At 43.5% G+C, this 27,741-nt stretch overlaps 3 protein-coding genes across 5 annotated transcripts; 1 reads left to right on the plus strand and 2 right to left on the minus strand.

Moving 5' to 3' along the window:
* Window positions 1-4,689: 4,689 nt before the first annotated feature.
* Window positions 4,690-13,611, minus strand: cep68 (centrosomal protein 68). Of its 3 annotated transcripts, none has more exons than XM_041050630.1 (9): window positions 13,317-13,611; window positions 10,082-10,209; window positions 9,711-10,001; window positions 8,397-9,449; window positions 7,873-8,074; window positions 7,590-7,786; window positions 7,282-7,404; window positions 7,052-7,148; window positions 4,690-6,938 (listed from the first exon to the last, which is right to left on the minus strand). In XM_041050630.1, the coding sequence occupies exons 3-9, from the start codon at window positions 9,966-9,968 to the stop codon at window positions 6,745-6,747; spliced, it is 2,124 nt and encodes a 707-aa protein (XP_040906564.1). In that variant the 5' UTR covers window positions 9,969-10,001; window positions 10,082-10,209; window positions 13,317-13,611; the 3' UTR covers window positions 4,690-6,744. The 3 variants fall into 3 exon arrangements, with proteins under 3 accessions (XP_040906564.1, XP_040906563.1, XP_040906561.1); XM_041050629.1 differs by having other exon boundaries at window positions 7,590-7,789; XM_041050627.1 differs by having other exon boundaries at window positions 7,590-7,804.
* A 2,462-nt stretch (window positions 13,612-16,073) lies between these two features.
* Window positions 16,074-21,718, plus strand: LOC121189942 (poly(A) polymerase type 3-like). Its single transcript, XM_041050423.1, has 18 exons — window positions 16,074-16,196; window positions 16,541-16,711; window positions 16,996-17,062; window positions 17,182-17,263; window positions 17,399-17,508; window positions 17,596-17,649; window positions 17,754-17,865; window positions 18,016-18,105; window positions 18,233-18,371; window positions 18,600-18,672; window positions 18,798-18,918; window positions 19,026-19,110; window positions 20,198-20,251; window positions 20,415-20,531; window positions 20,657-20,763; window positions 20,858-21,120; window positions 21,213-21,461; window positions 21,608-21,718. Exons 1-18 carry the CDS (start codon window positions 16,189-16,191, stop codon window positions 21,716-21,718), a joined length of 2,013 nt encoding a protein of 670 aa, XP_040906357.1. The 5' UTR covers window positions 16,074-16,188.
* A 1,840-nt stretch (window positions 21,719-23,558) lies between these two features.
* Window positions 23,559-24,868, minus strand: sdhaf4 (succinate dehydrogenase complex assembly factor 4). The gene is made up of 3 exons (XM_041050449.1): window positions 24,689-24,868; window positions 24,381-24,494; window positions 23,559-23,926 (listed from the first exon to the last, which is right to left on the minus strand). The coding sequence occupies exons 1-3, from the start codon at window positions 24,768-24,770 to the stop codon at window positions 23,817-23,819; spliced, it is 306 nt and encodes a 101-aa protein (XP_040906383.1). The 5' UTR covers window positions 24,771-24,868; the 3' UTR covers window positions 23,559-23,816.
* Window positions 24,869-27,741: the final 2,873 nt, after the last annotated feature.

Raw genomic sequence — 27,741 nt, forward strand, 5'->3', positions numbered from 1 at the left:
TCAGACACAAAAACCAGAGTGTGGGAGGCTAAGGAGGAGGACTTTCTGTTAGCCTAAAGGATGTTCTGGCAAACCATCAGACGACTCCGGAAGGGAAAGCAGGACTTGGCCCAAGCTGTGTTCAGCAAGGGGATGAGAACTGCTGACTCTGACTGGGGATATTGTTGGGTGGTGAAAGCTGAACTCCTGAACCCAACCATGTCCTTTTTGGAGGGGGCAGAGTCTGACTTAGGGGGGAGGTCTCTGAGCAGTAAGCAGCAGCAAGGTGCAAAGAGTGGATGAAATTTACCCTGAGATGCTGAAGCCTGTTATGATTGACAGGACTCTTCAGTGTCGCATGGAGGTCGGGGACACGTGGAGCAGAAATGCTCCTTTGGTTTTCCAGTCACAGAAACTGTTCTGCGAACTCGTATCACATGCAACCACCTGGTTTTTATGTGCCCGGGTTTTGAGACTAGTTAAAAGCTATAGCAGTCTATACACAAAACAGATGCATTTAAAATTGTTTACTTTTTTTCAATACATTGCAGACTAAACACACAATAGGCACACAAAAAGAGAAATAGAAACTAAATAATGGCTGGTGATGGATGATTCGCCTGCTCTAAGAGAAACAGCGAGGAACAGGACTGTAAGACCAGTAAGTTCATGGAACAGCGTGTAACACCACCTCCCTCATTAACACAGCACGGAGAAAGGGATCAGCAGAAAGGATTAACCAACAAATACTTTATAGCATTTTCAGTCTTTTATGTTCATGTAAATGAATCAATCTGATTATCAACAAAATCAAGTACAGAAATAAAAAAAAAAACCCTAACAGCTGGAAGCCTTTGTTTGACATATCACCTCACACAAATCAGAAGTTAGAAGGCTGGTTTCTATGGATGCCTGCACATGCTTTAAAGCTCGCTAATGTTCACTGGTGCCACTCCTGCACCACAGAGTGTTAAGAAGGAAACCAGAGAGAGATTTACTCCTTGTCCTGAATCACCAGCCAGCTGCGAACTAGGCGGGGGTAAGAGGGGCCACAACTGGGGAGCTCCATACCTGAAACTGGATCTCCTGTGGATACACTTCTGGATCCACAAGTCCTAATCTTGTCCATGATTAATTACAGACAGTGTAAGAAAACAGACTTGCTTTTGATCTGGACTTTTGTCCCATGAGATAATTATTTTAAAGCTTCAAATCACAGCCTGTCTCCTTTGTGTTACAGCCTCTCCTTTATGTCTGCAAGTACTTTTACATCACAACTGTGTCTATCAGTGAATTCATAAAGGTCTAACACCACAGTGAGGATAAACATCCCTCCCACACTGAGACGTGAAAATAGTGAGAAATATGGTGTGCAAGGGATGGAGACATCTTGCACGACCTACTGGGGGCACAGGAAGAACTGTTTCTTGGCAGCAACATACACACTCTGGGAATTTGATCATCATCTTAGAATAGAAACAACAGAACCCCCCCCAACTAATGATACATACTGCATATCAAAAAAGAAACAGCATACAGAGAATACCAGCAAGTTTGTGGTATGTTGCAAAGAGAAATCTCAGCCCTTCTTAGTTCAGTTCAATCACAAGTCATACGATAAACGTTCCATCAATTCCATCAACACAAAGGTCGAGTTACTATTTTTCCACATGAAAGTATCTTTAAAACTCTTTTAAAACATTTACATGACAGTTGTCCGAGTTACTGTACAGTGGATCCTCTGTATAGTTCAAAGGTCATAAACTGGTCAACTGTGCTGTGCTGAGTCCTGTTCACGACTCTGTATCATTACTGAATGTCTGAAATGTTACAAAACCAGCAACGAGGGTGGAAATCTATCCAAAGTTAAACTATCTCATGAGGAAACGTAGTGTTCTGTTATGCTTTCCTCTGAAGACGTTATCTGCATCTGCTATGAGGGACGATATGATGCCAAACCATACTACAGACACTTTAATGCATCAGGTCCATCATGCCGTCAGCACAATATAGAGCAGTCACTTAGTCTAATGGCGTTAGACTGAGTGGGATTTCTGTGGTACTCAAACATACTTGATACTTAAGCGTATTTGCTAATACCCTCTTTATCCTAAAAAACAATTACTGTTGAATAACAAGTGATGTCTGTTTGTCCCTGTCATGAACTACAGCTCATCAAAGACAGCAGATGACTTAAAGGCATCACTCTGCACAGAGTTCACAGAACGTGGCAAAACAGTAACCTCTGGGTGCAACACTTTCAGGAAAATGATCAACAACAACACTGAAAAATACATCACAAAATTACTGAAGGTAAATATAACCACTCTGCAGCAGGGACTGCTGTCACTGACTGACTGGTCTCTGAACACTGTGTACCCACGGCTTTCCTGTGGTTGAGGAAGAGGCCAGCAAAGAGGCTTCACCGCCCTCTTGTGGTGATAAGACATGACATTCATCCAACTCTAACAGTCTACCTTGCAACAGACCTTCTATAGATCTTAACATGTGTACTGCATGTGCCCCATGTGTCACGCTGAGGACATCACAAATGTAGGAGAGAGCAGACGTATGTGCAGCCAGAGGGAAGTAAGGAGAGGTTTCTATTCAGAATTCTGTGCTGTACCTGACGAGTTGTAGTTTGCATTTCACCTCAGTAACAGACTTGGAGGGGTCAGGAAGCTGGTCAACAGTGGGCTGGCTCTGAGAGGGAGGGACAGACAGTGAAGTAAGTCACAACACAGTCACACAACAATATCTTTACTAGTACTAAGTCTCTTAGCAGTCTGAGAAGTTTAACAGCGTTTGTTTACAGGACATTTTAGAAGATAGTAAAGCTTACCAGGTCCTGTTTGAATTTCTTTGTTGGCATCTCAAGCTCAGCAGTGCTAGACCTCTTGTTGCTCTGTGGGCTCTCACCGGGAGACGGACCCTTACAGGTGTGTTTTGTCTCTTGCGTTTGCACTTGCGCTTTGGCGTACTGCAGCATTCAGAACAGCGTGGCCTGTGAATGAGGAAGAAGAAGCTTGTTTAAGTCAAATAAAACTAAATCCCATCCCTTTGTTTACAGGATTAAACCCCTGAAGAATCCTTGAAGTTTAGAGTCTAATGTGATTTGACTAAACTGAGCTAACTTAATCCAAGATTACAGCACAATCATTGAAGTAGCCAACATTTGCATATGAACAATTGATCAGATGACTATGTGGCATGTGAAAGGGATTGGCTTGGATGAATCTACAGAAAATAAACACCTGACTCTGTTTCCCCTCAGCTTTTCAAAGAGTTAAGAAAGAAAGAAGAGTTAAGAAAAAGGTCTAAAAAGCCACTGCATGCTGCTTGTTCAGCACCAGATATTTCTACGGTTGTTGAGTTGAGGTTTTTATTGTTGTGAAAATCTTCATTTAACCAAATAAACCTTTGTAATATGAAGAGGCACAGCAGCTTTTATTATGCAGTACTATTGCAAATTAATTTCCTCAGACTTCGGAGTAAATTATGTCTTGAAGTCTGTTTTCTTCAGTTTTTAGTCTTTTCACCAAAGTCTGCAGGGGGCAAAGAGCAGGGATGCTTTGCAGACTTCTCAGGTTTTTAGTCCAGCTGTCTCAGTCTCAGGTTACTCTGACCTCAGGATCAGAGAGAATGTAGGCCTCATACAAGATGGCCACTGGGTGATGCTGTTCTCAGTTTCATTTAATTGCCTATTTATTTTAACTGGACCATACCGGCATTGGCTCCCCATGCGCATCAGTGAGTCTCAGGCACCCATGACCCAGCCACTGGTTGACCAGTTGTCCTTCCTTGGACCACTGGTGGTAGGTTCTGATCACTGCATGCTGGGAACACCCCCCCAGAAGACCTGCTGTTCTGGAGATACTCTGATCCAGACCTTCACCCTTGTCAAAGTCACATCACATCCTTTTCTGCTTCCAACACATCAACTTCAAGAAGTGACTGTTGACCTGCTGCCTTATATATCCCACCCCTGACAGGTGCCATAGTAACGAGATAATCAGTGTTATTCAATTCACCTGTCAGTGGTTTTAAAGTTGTGGCTGATTGGTGTGTTCACATTTTTCAAAAAATATTTAAAAATACAGGAAGATGCAATAATACAGAACTGGTTTGTACAATAAAGTTGATCTTAGCATTTCTGATCTGACGTTTGTCCCTGCTCTGTAACAGAAATAACTACTTTCAAAACAATACTCAAAAAAAACATACAACTACATGACAGACATGTTCAGACTCACATGAAGACACACACAAAAAATAATAAGCTACAGTTTGGCTTTTGAAAGTGGACACAGTTCTAGATCCCAGGTCATTAAGCAGAACAAAAACACCCTCAGTGGACATCCTGTTAGAGGACAACCACCTGATGACCTCAGAGCTCTGACTGAACTGGAGTCAGTGACCAGCTCAGAAATGTACTGGAGACCAAAACTATGAGCAGAAGTTTGAAGACCATGTGTATTTGTGATCCAGGTTTGTCCTTTCATAGAAGCTACTTACCTCCCTCTGTGGGTTTGAATGGCCCAGTCAGAAAATCCCTGTTATCCCTCTCTTCTTGGTACATGAAGGCAGGATCCAACCTTGTGCACTTTCCACACTCCATGAACTGGTCCAGCATGTTTGCACCTCCAGTCCATGACAACATCCTCCATCCCCAACACCACCAGCATCAAGAGTGTGTACACAAACAGAGACTAAAACCACAACCAGGTTTATTCTGTGACTTTGAATGACAGTATAGTGAAAAATTCACCAAAATGACAAAAAAAAAAAACTCAAGTGGATGTATCCAGTATGATGAAGGAAGTAGTTTCAGTGAAAACTAGTGACATTAACAGCACACAGAATCTGGAAAGAGAGGTTATGATGGAGTTCTCAGGTAACATGTTTCAGCACCACAAAATAAATGTCATTCTCCTGCATTGTGCTGTGGCAGAGGCAGATATCTACAAACTACCTGACTGAAGAGATGAGAGAAAATGTCTGTTTTGCAATTTGGGTGAACTAACCCTTTAACAAACTTGTTAACAGTGACATCAGTGAGAATAGATCAAAAATGTGTGTTTAAGGCTGCGTGTTTGAAGGTTGGACCATCTGTTCTGTACAAGTGATTACTCTTTGAAAGCTATGAGAAATTCAGATCATAGTGCAAGAAGACATGTCCTACAGTCCAGGACATGGTGTATGACTGTGACTGTCCATCAGCTGATCACAGATCAGACTCAAAGAAACTGTCCACTGCTCTGTGGACTCTCAAACTTCTCCTCAGTTTCCTACAGAGCCCCGAAAGGTCATGGTGGGAATTTTTCTATGAAATTCTTCAGTCTTAGTGTTGATATTTAACGTTACCTCACAATATCTTCTGCAGCCCCTCTGATCCATAGAGAAAATCTGTATTATGATTTAATATTATGTGTCAGATGGCCAAGGCTGACGGAGACAGACTGTAGCTGTGATCATGACTACAACCATGGGCTGACATACTGTTATCGTACTGTTGTCTCTATGATTGTAGCTGCTGCCATGGCTGTGTTGGGCTATAGTTTGTGGGGAGTATAACATGGTTGTTCAATACATGGTTGTCTGACCATGTATTGAAGCCACTGTATTAACACATGTCATATGTGACAGAGGAAACACAGGCTCAAATCAGCTTAATGATGCTAAACGAGACTCGGCCACAGCAGCAACAGCAGCAGGAGCTGTAGTCGGAGCAATAACCACATCCACCATCACAGCTTCACCCGGCACAGCCAGGCGGAGCAGCTGCAGCTGATCACAGCCGGTGGCTGTGAGTCAGAGCTCGGCCTCTAAAAGAAGAAATGAGAAATATGTGCATCATCTAAAAACATTACACCATTTCTCCTTTCTGTAGTATCTGCACGTTTCCCCAAACTGGTGGTGTATTGTATGAGAACTGCACCAACACACTGACTGCTGCTGTAGATCAGAGGAAATGCAACAGTAGCTGAGGAAAAACTATTCCCACTATGTCCCTTTGGGGGATTCGTAGGTTCAGGGGGACACACGTCTTTAAAGGAAGGACAGCTGCCTCTGAAAGAAAACAATCCCAAAATGAAAAGTGTGACTGTAAACACAGGAGACAAACTAATGTCAAATTGTAATTTGCTGGATTAATGACCTTTGTATTATTACTCTGATTTTTCAAATTCAGTGAATCCATTTGGCTTTTTGAAACTGATGCCACAGTCTGACTTCACTGCTCACAGTCAGATTAGGATTTAGCTGTAGTTCATTCCACAGAGCAGTGATGACAGACGTGCTGTAGCACTCTGACCACTCTTCATCATGTCTGTTTGGTTTCTGGCTACAGTCACTTCTCTGTAACTGGTTGATTGACTATGAATGTGTGTTACCAGTGATCAGAGGAGGGATAAACACAACAGGGACAGTAAGAATAAGTAGAAAACGCTTCAGACGGAGATTTAAGAGCACTTTGGCGTCCTGTATTATTAAGTGTGATCAGTGCACTTTAGACTCTGAACTTGTCCTCAATGTTTCCTTCATGGAACTTCATGAAAATCTGTGGACACCCTGTTCCTCTTTACAATGGTAAACAAACAGCATGTTATTCCACAGACAACTGACAGACATGCTGCTGATGTGTATAAAATAAAAGTCAGTTGTGCTTTTTGTGAATCCTGATGAAGAACCTGGTATTAAAAAGCAGAACTGATGGAAGTAAGCAAGAAAACAAAAACAAAAGGTGAGAGGTGTCCTGCAGTCTGTTTACGAAGCAGATCCCTGGACATCCACTGGGTGCAGGTCCTCCTCTGTGCTCTGCTGGACTGGACTGGGCTGACTGGGCTGAGGGGGCTGGGTCAGGGTGTCCATGGCAGACAGGATGGAGGAGAACAGGTGTTCAGTGTAGGTCTGCAGAGCTCCAGACTGCCTCTCAATCAGCAGCAGGGTGTCTCTTAAAACTGGAAACCAGGAGAAAAAGAGCACAGAAGATAAAGCAGAAATAAAACGATGACATGAACGTTTTTTTTTTGCTTTTCATCTGAGTTTGTGTCGATAAAGTTGACAGACTGACGTGGAGACGTGGTGTTGATGCAGCTGAGCAGAAGCTGTCCGGTCAGCAGAACACAGGAGGTCAGGGGCTGATGGCTGCTCACCTCTCTCTGAAAGCTCTGAACACGAGAACGTCACATTTTACTGTCAGCGTGACACCGTAAGACGGGGACAACCCTATCACAGACCTGTGAACATGTCGGCTCAGCCAGTGCAGCACAAACAGGACCACATCTGAGGCTCTGTCCTTACCTGATACTCAGCCAGAGACGACTTCACGCTGTCGATGTCCACAGCGGGTGCGGTCAGCAGCTCCATCTTCTCCGACATCGTGTACAGCCGCTGGATGAGCTGCTCCAGGTGTGAACAGAAGACCTGAAACATCCAGGATATCATGGGGGTCACATCACAACGTGCAGTGAAAGTAAAACCCTACCCCTGACCCAAATACAGTCAGAGCACTGTGTGTCTCTACAAGGACAGTGTCCTGTCACTTATACAAACGCTGCACTTTGACCCACAGTAGGACTCTTGTCTGACAGGTCAGATCATGTCTCTACCTGGATGTGTTGCATCAGGGAGTCACGTTGCTCTTGGTTCTCCTGGCTGCTCCTCTGGCTGCCAGGCAGGCTGAGGCCACTCAGCTGCTGCACCAAAGCCTCCACCTCCCTGAGACTGGACCGACTCAGCCCCCCTCCAACGGGCTCCACCCAGGCTCCCGAAGTCCTCCTCACCGCCTCAGAGTCCCTGTGATCAACTGCTGATGGACATTTCACTGCTGTAAATAAAACCAAAACACTCTGTATGGACAGAAAACATGTTCAGGAGTGATTTGGGGATTACATGTCTGAGCAGCGTTCCTCTCCTCTCTGCCCGGCTCATCTTTTCCCTCCTCTGTGTCTTGACTGTCGCCCTCCTTCTCCTCATCGTCAGCCTCCTGTTTCTCAGGAAAGGTGATGGAGGACAGGATGGAGGTGGTGCCCGGCTCCAGAGACTCCCAGCTGGCTGCGACAGGCCGGCTCAGCTGGGCCGTCACCTCCCTCACCTGCACACAGGGACCGGAGGCCACGGCTCAGCACCGTTTACACAGCTCTCAACAAGCTTCTCTTAATACAGAGTGAAGAAAACACTGAATGTTTGCTCTGCAAACGCTGTATCTTTAGTCCAAATACGACCCCAGCTTGTTGAATAACTGAGTTTTAAAATCTGAATCTCTCTCTCTGTCATTATAAGGTTATAAATAATCCTACATTTAACCTCATTTTATGCCCATATTTCAAACAATGTGAATACTCACTGTTTGATGTCAGAGCAATCTGAAATATTCTCAAACTACTAACCACTAACATTTTCTGCTGAGCACTGACCTGTCTGGACAGCAGCTGCAGCTCCTCCAGCTGCTCCGGAAGACGCCAGAACTCCTCGTCCGTCTCCCCACATACACACCCGGGCTGAGGAAGGACACTGGTGGTGCGGATGAAAGCAGTGGAGGTGGAGGAGGACGGTGCATGGTGCTGACGGTGGTGATCGTCATCACTCCTATGACGATTCAGTCCACCTCTGTCCTTACTGCAGTCCAAACTGTTCAAGGACAAACCCACCGGATCTGTGAGGGAGAGAGGGGTACCGGTGGGCAGACCATCTGAGGATCTGGTAAACCCCGGCAGGTCAGGTGAACTCTGACCTGCACCGAGAGGACTTCTTTCTCTGGTCAGCCCTGTGCTGTTCACAGAGAAGTCCACCCCAGACAGGCTGGTGGAGCTACAAAGGTGGTCTACTTCAATCCCTGAGTCCTGCAGGTCTGCTTGCAGGTGAGAGTCTCCCTGGAGCTCAGAGCTGTCCCACTCACTGACCACATGTCCTGGTCTCAGAGGATAGGTGTAGTCCAGCAAAGCCTGGTACTCCCTGTTTGGGTCCCAGGCTGCAGAGTGCCTGTCTGGAGATGGAGGCAAAGCTTTAGGGATGGCACAAGCCCAGTAGTTTGCCTGATAGGGAGACATGGGTTCTCCTTTTGAGTGTCCTCCAGATGAGAATAATCTGGTCTTCTCCCCACCCTTCTCCTCCATGTGGCCTGGCCTCGTGTACCCTGAGCGAGGGGTGTAGGTAGGATTCAGGACAGTGGAGGTCAGCTGCGGTCTCAGAGGAGGGTTTAGTCTCTGGACCTCCAGGAAGGAGCTGGAGAGGCTCCGCTGAGCTGATCTGCTGGCAGAGAAAGGTGACCCGAAAGTGGGTTCTTCATGGTACAGACGGCCCCTGAGCTCTGAGACACCCAAGGGTGAGCTGAGGTCTTCGCTAGAGGCTGAGGGAGGTGAGACGTCTCTGTGAGAGAGGCTGAAGCTCTGTGGGGTCAGCTCCTCTCTTGGTCTGGTCAAGAAGTTCAGATCAGTGTGTTCTCCTCTGCTGACACCTGAATCTTTCTGCTACAAGACACACACACGACACACAGTTCAGACCTGACCAGTGTTGGAAGTGGTAATAGGTTCCACCTGATGAGATTGTTGCTGTGAGCTTTACAGAGGTGTGACTCTGGAACTTGGATTCATCCACAAGAGCAACATGTAGACTCATATTTACATTTACATAATAAAGCACATGTCTAAAATGGTCTGTAGTTACTAGGATGTTACACATGTTACATCATTTCCTCTAGAAAACTAATAAATACTGACCGTCCTCCTCACCTTCTGTAGGTGTGTCTTCTTTAAGATAGACGTATGCTGCTCTGCAGAGAACAGAGGCTTCCTCATCACATACTGTCTGTCGGTCAGATACCTGGAGGTAGGCGCCAGAGACACGCTTTTGTGTGGCCCTCCTCTGTCTGTCTCTCTCTGTGTCTTGCCTCTTTCACCGTCCCCTGTATTCGTACTCAAGCATCTTCTGCTGTGTTTAAACTCTGGGAGATGCATCTTCCATCGCTGGCTGCATCCCTTGGCTTCCATTGGACACAGGAAATGTAGGAAGGATCCCGTCAACTGAAGGAATAAAACAAGTGTCAGACGTTGTTTTCTAGGAAAGGTTAAGATGATTTAAATTACGGAAATGTTTGAATTACGTTTATTATCTGATTCTTTTGGTTTCAGTCATGCTTCTTGGGGGAGCTGCAAGGTTCTGGCAGAGTTTTCTGTCCAATGTCTTCTCAACAACAAACTTCATGGTGCTGAGTTAAGGCACACAGGAGTCCTGTAATGACACAGGACACAAGCACAGTGCATAAAGACATAAAGTAACACACTCACAGACACAGCAACCGACAGTAACACACAGACTGAAGACTCGTTTCTCTAAAAACAAAAACTTCTTCTCAGAATAATTATAAATTATACTAGAATAGTGTGAATAGTAGACATTATATTAATTTAGTTTATGGCCACAAGGGGGCAGCAGAATGATCTGAAAACACAACATCTGACATGTTTTCATGGTATATAGTTGTAATTTCTGCACAACTCTGGGTTTTTTTTTCTTGCAAATGTCTGACATTTTATAGACTGAACAATTCATTTAAAAATTGAGAGAGGAATTTATAAATACATAACACTAAACTTTACACAACCAACTCCTGAGGGAAATATATGGCTCTTTAGCTTCCACTATTGTTCCTGAACCAAACAGTAAAACTATGAGCTCAGACACAGTAAAAGACAGAGCTACACCAATAATGTTTCAGATATATCAGATATATTGGTATCAGTGTATATGTTGGCCCATCAGTAACAGTGACTCCACCAGAGAGCACTGACAAGCTGACAGGTCATTTGACTGTCAATACAGAAATCCAAACAAGTGTAGCCTTAAACAGACTGTATTCTGAAAGCTACAGTATTTATTTTAATTTCTAGGAACTGAACTCCACGGGACACACAATGATGGAATCTGTGTAAACATGTATTTATATATCTCTATGTGGCACATACATACTTCCAGCTGCATAGTGAGTGGAGGGTGCTCTACCTTTTGTTGTGGGATCACTAAGCAGCAGGACAGATAAGCATGCAGTTGGATCCAGGCAGTGTAATGATATGTTGCTCCTCACCTGACTGATCTCATTAAGACTGCATGCTCAGACCTGCTTGTGCTCACTGCACCAATGAGAAAGAGTACTGGCTGTCCAGTGGGTCGGTGTCCTTACAGCCTTGGACGCATCAGTATGGACAACTCACACACCACTGTGCCCCGTTACTGCAGCTGACTGAGAATAAGGACATGGGTGATCTGTCTGCTACACAGCAACAGCTGTCCAACAAAGTGCAAACATGTTATATCACAGTAAATACAATATATTCCCCCTGTATAATGTCACTATCACTGACTTTCAGGTTGCTATGACAAGTCAACATGTGAAACAGCAGGTTGTGAAAGGTGGGTTAAGGATCGGGTTGCGTAGTCCACCATGTCTGTGAGCAAAGTCACGGAAAGAATTTTGACCTCATGATCATCTGATGTGACACAGTGACTGTCTGAAAAGACAAAGACAGACTTAATCTGAAGCCAGCAGGAATGAAATCATCTGAGACATCTGGCAAAATCTGGACTGAACCAGCTGATCAGAGAATAAGTCAAAAAGATTATGAATCTGAGAAAGACTGAGAAAAGGGGGGGGGGCTTGGTTGTCTGAGCAAACCACAACAAAGGTAAATATAATCTACTTCCATAATTTGCATGTGTAACTACATTGCTGCAAGTATAGAGAGAGATGAGTGAGACCGTGTGAAGCAGCAGGATGAAGCTCAGTCAGAGCAGGTAGAAACTCTCTGACGGGCTCTGCTGTCAGTGTGCACAGACACTGCTGCCTTCAGCTGACTGTTTGAATGCATTAAAGCAGGCTGCAGTCAGCTTTGTTTTCTATCGCTTCCCGTCTGCTCTGCTTTGAATCTCTATTAGGAACAACGACCCGCCGCCCGCTCCGCACGGCAGCAAGAGGAAACTGCTGCATCTGAATTTCATGTGGGCTGCAGACATTTTGAAAATGTCTCAGTTTAAGACAGGACCACCACATGTCTTTCTGTCGCATTGTTTTCAGGTTTTTTTTGGAGGGGGTGGGTGAACCTCTCACACTGTCCTCCATTGTGGTGGTGGTGTGCCTGGTTTCCATGGTGATGGCCTAGAGAGGGTGGTGCTAGACTCAAGAGGGAAATTTTCAATCAGAGGCTAAAACAGAGCAAAAAGTCCAGAATTAACTGATTAACTGTCTGACGGCTGGGACGAATGTGATCCACTGCAACACCACCTGGTCTATGATCGTTGCACTGACTGGATCTCTGATCAGGCGGTTCTCGTGCAGAGCCACAGTAATGGCTGCAGTGCACGTCACAGACAAAGCGAAGTGATCTCAGCACTTAAACTTGATTAATTGGATGTGCATAAACCCTAGTATGTTCTGTCAATGAACCAACTGGCTGTTTGTGCTCTAGGTCTGTCGACATCCACCAAGAAACCTGTTGCCTCAGATTCACAGCCCAGTTCACACACACACACTTGGACCTTTCACAGCAAGAAAAGCTCTGTCGGTGTTATAAGTTCCACCTGTGTTTGACAGATCAAAATGTCCTCTCAACCCTCGTTTTCCCCTCTCTTCATGTGCCTGCGACATGTATCAGATTACAATTTTCTTGCTAGGAGACGTACTAAGAAATAATGAACCCGGAAAACAAAGGATTCACTGTTTTATTTCCCACCAGGACAATTTAATGCTGATCTTTAAACACAGTCCTTAAAAATGTTTTAACCAAACAATGTAACTCCACAAAGGTGGCGTATACCCACAAATTCCCAGGAAAAATACAGAGGAAGTGACCTCATTGTCTTCAGTGGTCTGAACGTGATAATAGCAGCATAAACACATCCTGATGCCTCACCTGTGGAGCAGGAACACAGAGGCACCCTGACCTTTCACCTCTCACAGCTCTGTACCAGGAAAGCAGTTTGCTCTGCTGTGTTACATATACACTACATGTGGTGCCAGCCACAGAACATTCATTAACACAGGGCTGATGCTGACATACAGTCTGTCCAACACAGAAACACGGGGGGGCTCCATGGCAACAAACACAGGTGACCAAGACCTACACAGGGAGAGAGAGGACATGAGAGAACTGTCCATGTAAAGTCCTGAGTCCCGGGTTTACTCACGTCCTCCATTCCACACATGAAGACCACTATCAGTTTTGAGGCTGAATAAAACCTGAACCCAGCACAGCTACAAGGCGTAGACTTAAAGCAGCAGTGATACTTCTGAAAAACACGTATTAAAGTCGTTTCAAACATCTCGCAGTTGGATGTGTACAAACCCCAGCAGGAGAAAACTTCGGCCTGTTACACTTCTTTGGCATCTTCTCGTATATTCGGCATCAGTGTGATCCACCAGCCTCCGCTTCCTTTTCCGAAAATCTCTCTCCTTCCCAGAGTCCACTGCTGAGTTGTCTGGTTAGCGGAAGTGTCGGAGCAGCCGCCCCGATCCTCCCTCACAGTCACAGCCAGACAAAGAGCAGATATTCAGCGCTTCGCCACACGAAGCGCCGTGGCTCGGCTCGGCACGGCTCGGAGCAGCCTCGTCCCGTCGTCACAGCCGTGAACAGCAGCTTCGTGTTGTCACAGACCTCTTCCTCTAACCGTGCTGCCTTCGCGTGCTTCTCCGGTCCTTTGGCCCTTCTCGTGTCATAAAGGCTCCGCTCATACTGGTCTGTCTATGTACTCTGTATGTAACAAGCACAGTGTGTGTGTGTGTGTGTGTGTGTGTGTGTGTGTGTGTGTGTGTGTGTGTGTGTGTGTGTGATGAGCCTACCTTTAATGATATAAAGCTAATTCACACAAACATTCAGTCTTAGTATCTGTTACTTTTGTTGGGGAGGGAAATATATATCATAATTCCAACATTTGTTGTCGGCTTTGAAGGCAACACAACAAACCATTGAACTGTGCATTAAACAGCAGGACCTGGCTGATGTGTACGGTGGCCGAGAAAGGCCACGCAAATGCAAACGTTTAATTTCATTCTGCAGACTCGAATCATGTGTCACAGTGCCAGCAAGCACATGCAGAGGACGCAACAGTTTAAAATCTAGAAATGCACTAGATTGTGGACATGAGACTTGATATGGCTGTCATTAGGTCTACATTCCCCTCTGATGTCCATCTCTGAAACTGCCCTGTCAAGGATGTTGATCAGGGATCTTTTCAAAGACTGAGACATGTTGAACATGGGCTCATCTGAGTCTGTATGACCCACAGATGAGAGAACAACACTTTCACCAAGCCACTGACTTGAACTTACTCATCCTCAGCAGGTGTCTGTGTGAGCTCTGTGCAGCATAAGTTTTTACGGATGTTCTTTAAAGACTTAAGTGTTGCACCAACAACATCACAAGCAGTGCACATGTCCACAGTGTGAGACTGTAGAATCGCATTCACTGGTTTTAACACACCAAGTACATGTACCAGGAATTTGCCGATCTCAAAGAAATGATGCTTTTTAATTTGCATCAGCAGGCCTGATGCACCAGTGGAAAAATCAACTGTGGCATTGTCATCCTCAGAGATCTCTGACAGGATAGTGAGAAGACCAACTTTATTCTCAACAATGTACTTTGTGACATCATAATGGCTTGTCCATCTGATCTCCAGCAGTCGTCTGAGACATGGAGCATCATACTTTTCTGACACATAGTGGTGACGGAAAAAGTTGTACAGGGAAAGTATACAAACCTTCTTACCACACAGCTGCAACATGAAAGTGAATCTGTATTTGTAAAGAATCTGTTCTGATTATATTCAGTGATGTTGACATGCTGTACTTCTTACTCCATTGCAGACATCTGACAACTCTGTTTACTGGTTTCTGTGCAAATGAAAGACTCTGCGTTTAACCAAACTCATGGACTAAGATTGATGGGGTGTAAGTTGTTCCACCCCTGAAGATGCACCAGAATCCAAAGAAAGGTGAGAGAGGTGTCAGTCAAGTAGAGTTTGTAGAGGGGACTATGTGTGTGTGTAGATGCTCTAAGATTTAACTACTTTTACTGAGGAAAAGCATCTGAATATTTCTTCCAACACTGCTGCAGATGCACATGTAACATTTTCCCTCTGAGCAGATCGCTCACAGATACGTGCAGGTGCACGAGACAGAGAACTAAAAATATAAAGTCAGATCTGCAAAGCATTCCTGGAAGGAAAGAGTGAGAGTGAACCAAAGCAGTGAAGATGCACTGTCAAAGCAAAATAATGAACTGGAAGATGCTAAAACTCTTTGAAGAGCTGAGGGGAACTACAGAGAGAGATGATCATTTTCTATAGGTTCATCACAAGCCATGCCTTTCACATTACACACAGTCATTGATCAGTTGTTCATATCCAAATATTGATCAGAGCAGATCTTTAAAATCCACCCAGTGCAGCTGATCCAGAGGAAAGCTGCATGATGATGATGACATCCAGTATTTTCCTTTTCTTTAAAAACCCACTTCTGTGTTCACCATAGAGAAAATGGTGAAGTAGTTTGACTACAAACAATATTATAATGTTTGGAATCACCTTTTTTGCATCAGGTGTCACATCACAAATGAGGTATCTGACTATCTGATATCTACTATTTGATAATAGCTGAATTACTAAAAGAAATGATAAAAATCTGTTTTCTTGGGGTAAGGAGTCAGTTTCTTTGTTCTTCAAAATGTCTTGGAAACTGGAATTACAGTTATGTCGTGTTTTTACATCGTGTGTGCAGAAAGTTTAGCTTAAACTTTAAAACATCTGGCAGCTCATTTAAACAGCAACTGAGTTTAGACTGAACCACAGGTATAAACGTGCGTGTGTATTTATGTTTATTCATATATTTTACAAATATAGAACATTAATAATCATAATAACTAATATTCAGATAAAAACATTTGACTGGGTAACATCTTTGAATTTTATTCCAATAATCTGAGGCTGTATCATTTGAACGCAGTTTGGGCTCACGTGTTCTTTTTCTCTGTCACGAGTCGTTGCCTTTGATTGGGATTCGAGAGCTGACGTCACAGTGACGACGTTCGCCCTGAAGTTCAGTGAGCATCTCTGCAACCAGAGTACGCGCGCGCTGTATGGATTTGGCTTCGTTTTACAAAGTGAAAACAGAAGATTTGAGAGTCGACACGAGCAAAGAAAGACTTCATTGTTACAACAATGTCTGGGTGAGCACTGCTGGCTGGTTTTTTCTTGTTTATTTAAAGACTGAGGAAGGTAAACAGGTAAATGAGCAGCGCAGCGCATCTGCTGTTCACACTTGTGATTTTTTTCACTAGTGATTTTGCAGCAGCTTAACTTGTGATGTTGGAAATGTTTTGGGTTGCTGTTGAGAGCTGCCTTATGATGGGAGTAATATACGTAGTTGACACAGATTTCTCAGCACAATAGGAGGCTCCAGTCTCCTTCTATTTAACACAACACACCTTTTCCTTCCTACTAAGGTCTGTGTGCTTTTTGTTTCACTACTGTTTGATGAAGAGTGCACCAACGTGTAAATATCCCTTTTCAGACCAAAGAATATCCAAGACCCATTATTCCCTGAGATACCCAAGACCTATGGTATCACCGGTCCCATCAGCGAGGATCTGCCGGAAGAGGGGGACTTGATCCAGAGCAGAAAACTGAGTGAAAGTCTCAGAGCATATGATATATTTGAGGACGACTTGCAGCTGCGACACAGGTATGACACATCTTTTTCTATGTCATTACTCTCACTTTGTTTAATTAACAGCGTTTGTAGAGGTAGAATCAAAACAACCTGTTGCTTTTGTTGTGACTCAGCATCTTGGATGTGATGCTGCTATTGAGACCTCTAGGTTGGTTTTTACTGTGAAAAGAACAATGAGTTAAACAACAAACTCCTCTGTGACTGAAGTTAATGCCATTGGTAGAGCACAAGTGAAAGAGGACCATAAGATGCTTTAGCTCAATATTTGAAAAGGCTTTTTCTGTTTTATTTTGCAGAGAGAACGTTGTCAAGCGGCTGGAGTCAGTCTACAAAGACTGGCTTAAAGAAATGTGTAAAGAAATGGTAAGAAATTGTTGGTGAAATCTTCTGTGCTGTTATTTGAAAAGTATCTTGGAATGTGATACTGAAAACATTTGATTGCACAGACGAGACAGTTTGATTGTTTTGCTTTTTGATTTTAGAACTTACCTGAGGTTGTTACTGACAATGTTGGAGGTAAGATCTCTCCATTTGGCTCCTTTCACCTGGGAGCTCACACCAAAGGTAATTAAGAGATTCACACACATGCAGCACAGGTTCTTTGAGTGGTGGGCTACTGCCTCTGAGAGTATATGGTGAAGATAATGGTCTATTTAAATACAGACTTTCCTCTCATATGGACGTGTGTTTCTTTGACAGGTGCTGATATTGATGCCCTTTGTGTCGGACCTGGATTTCTGGAGAGAAAAGACTTCTTCACTTCCTTCTATGAGAAGCTGAAAGCCCAGAAGGAGGTCACAGACATACAGGTTTGACGTACAAGTGATTTATTGTTTGCACGTCAAAGGATATTTCTCACTCTAGTACAAGTGACTAACAGTTTCTTTTGTCCTCAGGCCGTCGAAGAGACGTTTGTCCCTGTCATCAAGCTGTGCTACGACGGGACTGAGGTAATTTGTGCAGAGAAATAACTAAAAACTCTTCTGTCTGCTGTGTCCTCATTTTTGTTTGCATGTGCCTTAATCATTGTTTTTGTGTTTTCATCATTTTCTAGGTGGACTTAGTCTTTGCCCGGCTGCTGCAGAGGTCCATTCCAGAAGATCTCAAGCTCTGCAACGACGAGCTCTTGAAGAACCTGGATAAACTCTGCATCAGGAGTCTCAGTGGTACGCATCAGATTAAAGTGCAGTATTACCTGACAGCTGCTGTCATTTTCCTTTTCTTTATGACTGTGGACCAATTTGTTCATTTGGGATTTGGCCATTTTCACTGCATCTGTTTCTGTCTGAATCTTTGTTTTCATTCTGTTTTTATAGGATACAGAGTGACAGAGGAGATCCTCAGCCTTGTGCCTAATGTTTATAACTTCAGGCTGACTTTGAGAACCATCAAGCTGTGGGCCAAACGTGAGCTGAACTACACAGGACTAGTTCATGTTGTTAGTCACTTAGGAGACTGTCAATAGGTGGACATGTCCCCTTACATGATACTTAGATGTTTCCTTCATTTTCTCCTCCTCTCATCTCCCTTCAGGTCGTAACATTTACTCCAACAAGCTGGGCTTCCTGGGCGGTGTATCGTGGGCCATACTGGTCGCCAGGATTTGTCAGCTATTTCCAAATGCCACAGCTTCCACCCTGGTGACCAAGTTTTTCAAGATCTACTCAATGTGGTGAGTTGTCCCAGAATTTCTGGTGGTGTCCTTGTTCAATGTAAAAACATCAGTGCTTTCCTCTTAAAATGCAACTTTTTCAATTTTTGAAAGGCAAATAGAAAATATTGGGTGATTTTTCAATTGTGACTTCATTGTCTCTCTGTGAAAGTGAAGCTGCATGTTAATGCTTTGTAAAAAGTTGTAGATGAGGAAGAGTGGATTTGAAAATCTTGTGTTTTGTGTCAGGGTGTGGTCCGTCCCAGTTTGCTTGAGGGAGGTGAAAGACTGCCGCTACAACCTTCCTTTCTGGGACCCCAGGGTAAGGCCTCAGCTAAAGCATTTTTACTGAGAGTTCAGGCTACAATCATAGAATCACGTCAGCTGCTGAATTATCACATTTTAAACTCAGGGAAGCTGAAAATCTGTGTCCTTCTACATTTCCAGGTGAATCCAAGTGACCGCTGCCACATCATGCCCATCATTACCCCGGCATACCCACAGCAGAACACGTCCTACAACGTGTCTCCCTCCACCTTCACAATCATAACGGAGGAGATCAAACGGGGTATGTAGTCACTTAGCTGACAACAGCCAATTGCTCACTGCACTGTGGGCCAATTAACCCTTAACTGTGACAAAGCTGATTTTGTTTTTACTCTTCCGTATTCACAGGCCACGCCATCGCTCAGGAGATCCAGCAGGGAAAAGCCACCTGGTCCAAGCTCTTTGAGACTCCAGAGTTTTTTGAGAAATACCAGTATGTACTGAGCTGCCTAAGGATCCAAATAAGGACTCACATGCTCGCTGCTTTCTAAAATATGGACATTTCTTCCAACATTGTTTCTCATTGTTTATCATTTAGATATTTTTAATATATACCTTCTATACTTCTTTCTGATAAACCTGGAAGACCCATGTAGCTGTGCCTTCAAAGCAGCCAGAGCTTTATAGTTGATGGTTCTTCTTATTTTTTTAATGAAGATATTTCTGTACATAGTGAAAAAAGAAAATGTCTGTACTCTGGTTTGTTTCAAATGATTTTGTGTTGTGTTCTGTATCATATGTTTTATTCTGAACTGTGTCGACTTAAATGAACGTGTGTTTGCACATTGTGCTTTTTAGGGTGTGACATTGTATTGAAGTTTATTTTGTGATTTGTTTCCTCACAGTAAGCTGCTCAGGGCAGGTTCACTGAGTGTTACATAATGAAACTGATATGTTGTTGTTGTTTTGAATGAATGTGCTGACGGGTTTTTGCTGTTTGCTGTTATTCATTCAAAGTGTTGACTGAGCTCTGTTCAAGTCATTTTAGAGGAAGTGGATCATCTGTTTCCCTGTGGATTTATGTTAAATGGCGTCTCTAAGCTCTTAATATGCTGATTGTTCTGATTTCTTTGCAAACCAGGTGTTATTGTTCTCTTTTCTGTTGCAGTTAATATAATGTCTCTGTCTGAATAAATCTGCCGTGTGTTCTGATCTCACTTTTTTACTTTGAGGAAGTTTGACTGAAACTCTTCATGATCTCTTACAATCATTTGGTGACAGAAAGATCAGAACAGGCAGAAAATCCTTGATATGGCTTGTGATTATATTAGTTATTAGCAGTTGTGTTCAGCTTTTGATGTGAAGTTTTAAAAGTTGCATTGTTGAGTTTTGGCATTAAATACACAACCACCCATCACTCATGTTTTTAAAACAATCCGATTTGTGGATAATGGATCCAGTGAAGACTGGGATTCATCTTATAAATAGAAATGATTATTCCTGTAGTGAGATCCCAGCCTGTGTACAAAGGCTCAGTGCTGTGACATGTGCTGCCATCGTTCTGTCTCTTATGTTTAAAGGCATTACGTTCTGCTCCAAGTGACGTCCACCACAGACAAGCAGCATATTGGATGGTGAGTACAGAGAACAAAGAAAGTGAGAAGCCATGTTTGAGTAAAAGCTTTTTTCGACAGTCTCACATCTTTGGGTGAAACGGCTTCTTAGTTTTCATATTTTCTGTCCAGATACTTGAGTGCTTTGCTCTTTGTGAACATTATGCTTTGTTCCCTCTGTCAGGACGAGCCTGGTGGAGTCTAAAATCAGACTCCTGGTGGGAATTCTGGAGAGGAATGTGAACATTTCATTGGCTCACATTAATCTACAGATGTTCCCTGGACCCAGGAAGAACAACAAGTAAGGATGTGATTTTATGGTTCTATTTCAACTAATTGCAGCAGAGAGAAAGTGTTAAAGCTTCTTATTTTGGTATGTAGGTGTTGTACTGTCAGCTCACTGACCTGTGTTTCTGTCTGTTTCAGAGAGGGAGGGAGCACAGTTTGGCTTATTGGACTCGTCCTAAATACAGACGGGTCCAAAAACCAGAAGATAGACCTGACCTCTGACCTCCTCTCTTTCACTGATGCCAGTATGGTTTTTTTTTTCATTCTTTTCAGGTTTAGTTGAAATGGAGCAATGTTGTGAAAAATGATAAAGTGTATTTTTATTTTGTGCTGTTGCAGTCTACACCCAGGCAAAGACCAGTGAAGTGTATGAAGAGGGAATGACTGTATCAGCCAAATACATGCAGAGGGAGAACCTTTGCTGGAAGATGCCTGATGGTTCACGGAAAAAGGTTTTCAGCCCGAAACCACAGCCTGCAGTGAGCCACCAGATCTCTGCACCAGCAAACCTCACAGCACCTGAGGGCGCGTGTCACCCAGGCACAAAGAGAAAAGGCTGGCCTCAGTCTGAGATGCCAGCTAAGAAGATCAAGACTGACAAGGTTTGTACAACCAAGACTTGTGTTAAGATGCAGTAACTGAGCTTTTTCTGAGAATGTTACCATAAAAAACACATTTTCCTTGTTCTCTACAGGAATCGGTGTCTGTGTCCACAGCCACTCCCTCCTCCATGACTCCACAGGCCACAAAAAGACCTCGTTCTCCGAGTTCAGAAGAGTCAACATCCAAGAGGATCAAACTTGACACTGAACCACACGAGGAGACAAAACAAACCTGCCATGACGAGTCAGGCGTCTCGCTCAGTAAGAGTCCGTCTCCAAGCAAAAAGAGACCTGGCACTCCTGAGCTTGAGACGCCGACAAAGAAACCCAGATATGACCTGGTATGTTGTGGGAGGTGTCCTGTTAACAGACATTATTAAACTTCTCAGCTTGCAGTTAGATGAACAAAGTCTTGCTAAGAGACTTAGTACTAGTAAAGATACTCACATGTTGTGACTTATCTCTCTGTCTGTTCCCTCCCTCTCAGAATCAGCCCACTGTTGAGCTGAGTGAGCAGCTTCCCGGCCCCGCCAAACCTGTCAGTGTGAAGAAAGGCTCCATCAAACTACACCTCGTCAGGTACAGCACAGAATCATGAACAGAAACCTCTCCTTGTTTATGCTCACTGTGCTTTTAGATCTACGACTGTGTTGCAGCTGGTCCCTTTCTCTCTGTGTTAATGCGGGAGGTGGTGTTAGATGCTGTTCCATGAACTTATTGGTCTCACAGTCCTGTTCCTCTTACAGCAGGCGAAACTGATTGAGCTCCACTGACTCACTGAAGGGCCTGAGGAAAAACACCAGATCTTATGTTTTTATTTTCTTCTTTTTTTCCCCTTTTTTCTGTATCTTTTATTTCTTAATGTGTGCTTGATCATTAAATCATGTAATCAACCAACATGGATCGTCTGCTGTGGTTTTTAATTAGTCTCAAAACCGTGCACATAAAAACCAGGTGCATGCACGTGATAAGAATTCACAGAACAGTATCTGCGAGCAGACAACCGTCCTCACTTGGAGCATTTCTGCTCCACCTGCACAAACGTGGTCTAAAGTCTAGTCCAAAGATCAGTGTCAGCAGGCCTGGCAGAATCAGATGAACTGTAGAGTCTGATGTACTTATTGTGGGTACAGTTAAAAGTGAAAAAGACAACAAAATGTGTGGGCTATGGTTTGGGATTATACCTGTAATACAAGTAAGGAGTGAAAGGTAGCGTGAAGCTGCCACCACCTTTGTTAACCAGGTCTGGTCCAGTGTCAGAGGCGAAAGAATAGAAAGTGTATAAGAGGGACGGGTTCTAAAAGGGACTGCTTTTATTGAAATATACAATCATTTGCAATTTCACTAGACACCTGGTGGCGAAGGCTGTGTATCAGTTGAACCGTTGTCATTCACTGACCTACGGTGGCCGAGAAAGGCCACGCAAATGCAAACGTCGCAACACAAACACAAAAGCCTCACAAGGGAAGTTACGTGATAACTTACTTTATGGCTACAAAGTGGAAGAGGAGGAGCAATAAGTGAAACCTTCTTCAGAAACTTACAATTATTGCTGTCATTATGTGATTGTCACAAATGAACAATGCTAATAATTACCTTTATATTTTAATATTTATGTACACTGCCGTCTAACTTTGGACTACTATGAAGCTAAATTCGCCGCAACGTTAGCTAACGTTGCCTCGAAGTTAGCCTAAGTATCTGAAGAAGGTTTCACTTACTTCTCCTCCTCTTCCACTTAGTATCCAGCAAGTAACAACTTCCGTTGTGAGGCTTTTGTTTTTGTGTTGTGGCTTTTGCGTTTGTGTTGCGACGTTTACATTTGCGTGGCCTTTCTCGGCCACTGTAGATGTGGTCCTTCACTCCCCTCTAGCGGACAAAACAAGAATCGCATGCATCTTTATTAAACAGCATCGCCTGTCAAAAACCGTAGGAAACACTTAACAAATACTAACACCAGCAGTACTGCCCCTGCTACTACAATAACGATGAGGATAGAATTGTTTTAAAAATTAAAACTTACATCAAATTTACTGAAAAGCATAACCTCTCTGCAAAGAGTTTGTTTTTTCTTTGGAAACACACAAACAGGAAGCACAAACATGATCCATTACAAATACACAGGTGATCTCCACCAGGCTGCACACACACCTCTGTCTGGAATGACTGAGGGCACCTTGTACTGGACTTACCGGTAAGAATCCTGCTTAAAGACTGTTTTCCAAACATGTCCAGTATTATCTCAGTCTGATCACAAAGGGAAAACAGGCTCAGATTATTCTGCCCTTCTCAAATGACTCGTTCTAACTTCTTGCTTTCCTTGATCAGTGTATTTGATAAGCCTGTGTGGTCAGATGTTTAGAGCTCCGGCCATCTGTCTGTCTGATTCGTGTAGCTGTAAACATGTGGTGAAAATAAATCAATCATCATCCGAGGACTTGTATTTAGAATCCTATTTCTTTTTATTGATCCTAACATTGAAGACACAAGACCAGTCTCACGCTCAACTGCAACACAACAACATCAATGTGCAAAACACGTCTCAGAGCTTCAGATTTCAGAGTGTGTATCTCCCTCTCACCTTCTGATCTGAAACACTGACCTTTACAGCAAAAAACAATCAATGGTTTAACAAGTGACACTGACTCTGCATCTCCATAATGCAGATGTGACACATCGGATTTATGGGTAATGATCTAGAAGTCAACGCAGCGGCCCTTTCTCTCCCAGTCTCCGTAGCGGGTGGGTTCTGGACCTCGAGGGCCCCCCTTCTCCTTGGTCACAGGGTTCACGTCATCGGGGAACTCTGGAGGGACAACGAGACACTGGTTCGGTCTGAAAGATGCTCAAAGTCCATTTACTAGCTTCTTCCCTAGCTATCAAACACACTGCACAACCTTCCTTCGTTGAAAGTTTTAGAAAATACTGTTGTAAGTTGACCTTGAGTTTAGACTTGTTTTACTGAAGCACTGCTTCCATGATCAACAGTGACAATTCACAGGTACTGATTTGACTTTAAGGTCGTGAGAGGAGTTTCTACTGTATAACATACTGTATAAGGCTTCATGAAGCCTTATCCTTAATTATCACAGCACTGATGGATCAGACTGATTTAGTTTGAGCTGTCTCATCGGAACGATTACAAAACACACAACTCATTACACACCTAGCTCCGTTTTTGGAGATAATCCTCTTTCCTCAGGTCCCTGAGGACAGAAACCAAACCAAAGACACAAAGTGTCCTGCTGCATCATTCTTACTTTCCAGAACGTCTTTGCTCTTCTCCTCGGGGCTGTCAAACCGACCCTGCGGGGTTTTAGCTTTCTTCAGCGGCTCCTTGTCCTTCACCGCTCCGCTGGCTGCTCGTGAACACCCTGAGGAGGACACAGTTTGACAATAAAGCCCAGAGAGAGAGACGGCACACCTGTCTGCAGTCCCTGAAGACATGATGGACCTCCAGCCTCATTTAACCAGGAGCTGCCGTGTCAGATATGAGTAAACAGCAGCTTCAGGCTTAGACATGACGTTATGTAGCCCGGGAGCAGTGACCGAGGCTCGGTTAGCTTACCCGTGAAGACCCGGTCCACCGTTAGACTCGGAGAGACGATGTGTCTCCTGACTGAAGCGCAGAGACACCGCAGGACTGACATGTCTGCAGCTCAAACACACACACGCATACACGCACTTTCTGTATGCGCTGCTCGGACACTTACACAAGGATGTTGTTGTTGTTTGTCGAGCTTCACTACGCAATATTCATCATCATCCTGCGACGGAAAATATAGCTCAACGAGACGCTGCGATGTTTATTACTCGCCAGTAGAGGGAGACAAAGCTCTGCATATCAGTTTCGATCGCAACTATTCATCCTCCCCCTCCCCCTCCTCTTCTTCTTCTTCTTCCTCTTTACTAAATATAAATGTATATTTAGGATCTCGACATGATAGGGTCATCTCAAGAACTTGTAGAATAAATAATGATGTTGTGTAACTTATTAAGCCTACACCAATCTCACACCAAACACTAATGTAATGGATTTTTACTCAATAAAAGACCAGTTTACTTGATAAATTACACTCACTGAGCACTTTATTAGGAACACCACACTAACACTGGGTAGTTCCTCCCTTTGCTCTCACTGATTCCACCAGATGTTGGAAACCTTCCTCTGAGCTTCTGCTCCATGTTGACATGATTCATCACATCATTCAAGCTGCCAATCTCCTGTTCTACCACATCCCAAAGGTGTTCTGCTGGACTCAGGTCTCAGGGTGTGCACATCATGTTTCTGTTCATCTCTTCCTACAAGCCTGAACTGGAATGAATCTTCCACAGTCTGCTCCACAGTCAGAGAGCACATCACATTAACTCTGCTGTCACACTACAGACACAAGTCCCGTTTAACAGGGAAATATTTCATGGAGCATGTCCAGACAACACATGTTGATTTATTGAAAATCAGAGACTGAGATGCTTCAGTAATGTGTTCTGCTTTGCTCCTGTGAAAGGAGAAAGGTGAAATGAAGACAAAAAATGAGTGGATCACTCAGAGAGTTCAGGGTTACACCAGAACTACAGCTGACTGAAGCTTCTGCATGACAAAGTGCTCTCTACAAGTCAGGAATATGCAGATGAAAGCTTGGGAATATCTGGTGACATATTCTTCAATCTATTGTTTCTGAGGTCCAAGAATGAACCTTCATACTCTGCAGCTGCCAAAGTGATCTGACGTCATGTGTGATGCTATGTGCACACTGTATAATAAATGGTCATGTGGACCTCACAGCACTCCACACACACACACAGTGTGTGTTAAACATGAGACTGTGACACTGTAGTTCATTGATGTGCTGCTCTAACAGCCTCCACTTTTCTGGTTTCAGTATGTGCTTTTATGGGTCACTGGTGAAAAAACTCTGTGCTGTGCAGAGTATGTTTCTCAACTTGCTTTATCTTTATCAGTTCTGGTGACCATGCTTCCTCCCCAGGGTGAAATTGTGTGTGTGTGTGTCTTTATGTGTGAGAGGAATTCCAGGAGGTTTCAGTGTAGCTCAGCTCCAGTGGCTCAGTGCTGATATTTCTGAGTGGATGATGAAATTCTCCTTTACATTCCTCTTCAAGCTTTTAGAAGGCAGTCCTGGAGAATGTCACATCACACACACACACACACACACACACACACGCACACACACACACACACACACACACACACACACACACACACACACACACACACACACACACACACAGCCAAACAGCTGGCTCAGCATGCACTGCCAACTTCAATACACACCCAAAAATTCTTGGACAAATTTTTTTTTTTTCCAGCAGAGAATGTTTATAAATGCATAAAAATATACATGGTATGTTTGTGAGTTGTGGGATCACTGTTGTGTAGAAAAGAAAGAGTGGTATACAGTATTCTTCCTTCTAAAAAAAAAAAAAAATAACAGAGATACATCTGAAAAATCTCCTCATGTAGTCCTCATATCTGGGACTATACTGTGTGAGCTGATAAATGCGATGATCAGTTGAAGCACAAAAACATGGTCACATGGTTAAACGTGGCCTGGCCTGTGATGGGGACGCACAGCAACCATGCAAGATTTTTAGGAGCAGTATTTGTACAAATGAACCCAAACAGCCAGGATCAGTTCACTTCAACAGGAAACAATTCATTTTTCAACAATTCATAATTCATTTTCTATTTTATTTTAATATTTTTATTTCACTTATTGTCTTTGTTTTTTTGTTAAATCAGTTGATTACATTTGTATTTTATTTTATTCCCTTTTCTGTTTATTACATTTACTTTGTGAAAAAAAACAAAAAAACAAACAGAATGTTTTTAACATAGTGACCCACTTCAAGACAGGACCTCGGCATCAAGCAGCTGGAATTAATGTTTTCATAATCACAGTTTTCTCATGTAACAAAATGAAAGGAGTCTCTGTTAGTGATGAACCTTCGGTGAAGTATCAGCTAACTCTGCAGCTCCTCTCAGCTTTGCAGAGCCTTACTCTGAGTTTCAGCTCATTGTTTTTATGTCTTAGCATTGTTTTCCCCGGCAGCAGCTGTTAAAAGCTGTTGAAAGCCACTGTCCACTACCTGCTCAGCAGCAAACAGCACACAGGCACAGTCAGAGACCAGCTAATGAACATAGTGCAGTATTTAGCAGCTTAAGAGTCAGAGATTTCCTTCAGGAGATGGTGGAGACCAAAAACAGAGAGAAAAGAGACAGAATCCTGGACTTGGTTGCATTTGTCAGATAATGTTGCTGTTTGTTTGCTGGATGTGTAAATAAACAAGTGCTTGATAACAAGGTGATGATAAGTCAGTATTGTGTTCACCACTTGTTTCTGCTGAAAACAAGCTGATAAGATCATCAGTTAGTGCAGGTTTAAGGCTTTTATTATGTCAGTCAGTGCTGTGCTTTAGTCCATGACATGTTCCCATATGTCGAAACAAAGTCTGAAAATATGAGAATATGCAGGAATCCAGCCGTGGTTTTATTAGACTGTTTAAAATGTTGGTTTGCTTTCACCTGTGGCTGAGTATGAATATGCATACATAGTTATCTTGTGCTGTAACTGGACACGTGTTGCTTACTGTCATGTTTAT

The sequence above is a fragment of the Toxotes jaculatrix genome, chromosome 11 (assembly GCF_017976425.1).
Source record: "Toxotes jaculatrix isolate fToxJac2 chromosome 11, fToxJac2.pri, whole genome shotgun sequence".
Taxonomy (NCBI): domain Eukaryota; kingdom Metazoa; phylum Chordata; class Actinopteri; family Toxotidae; genus Toxotes; species Toxotes jaculatrix.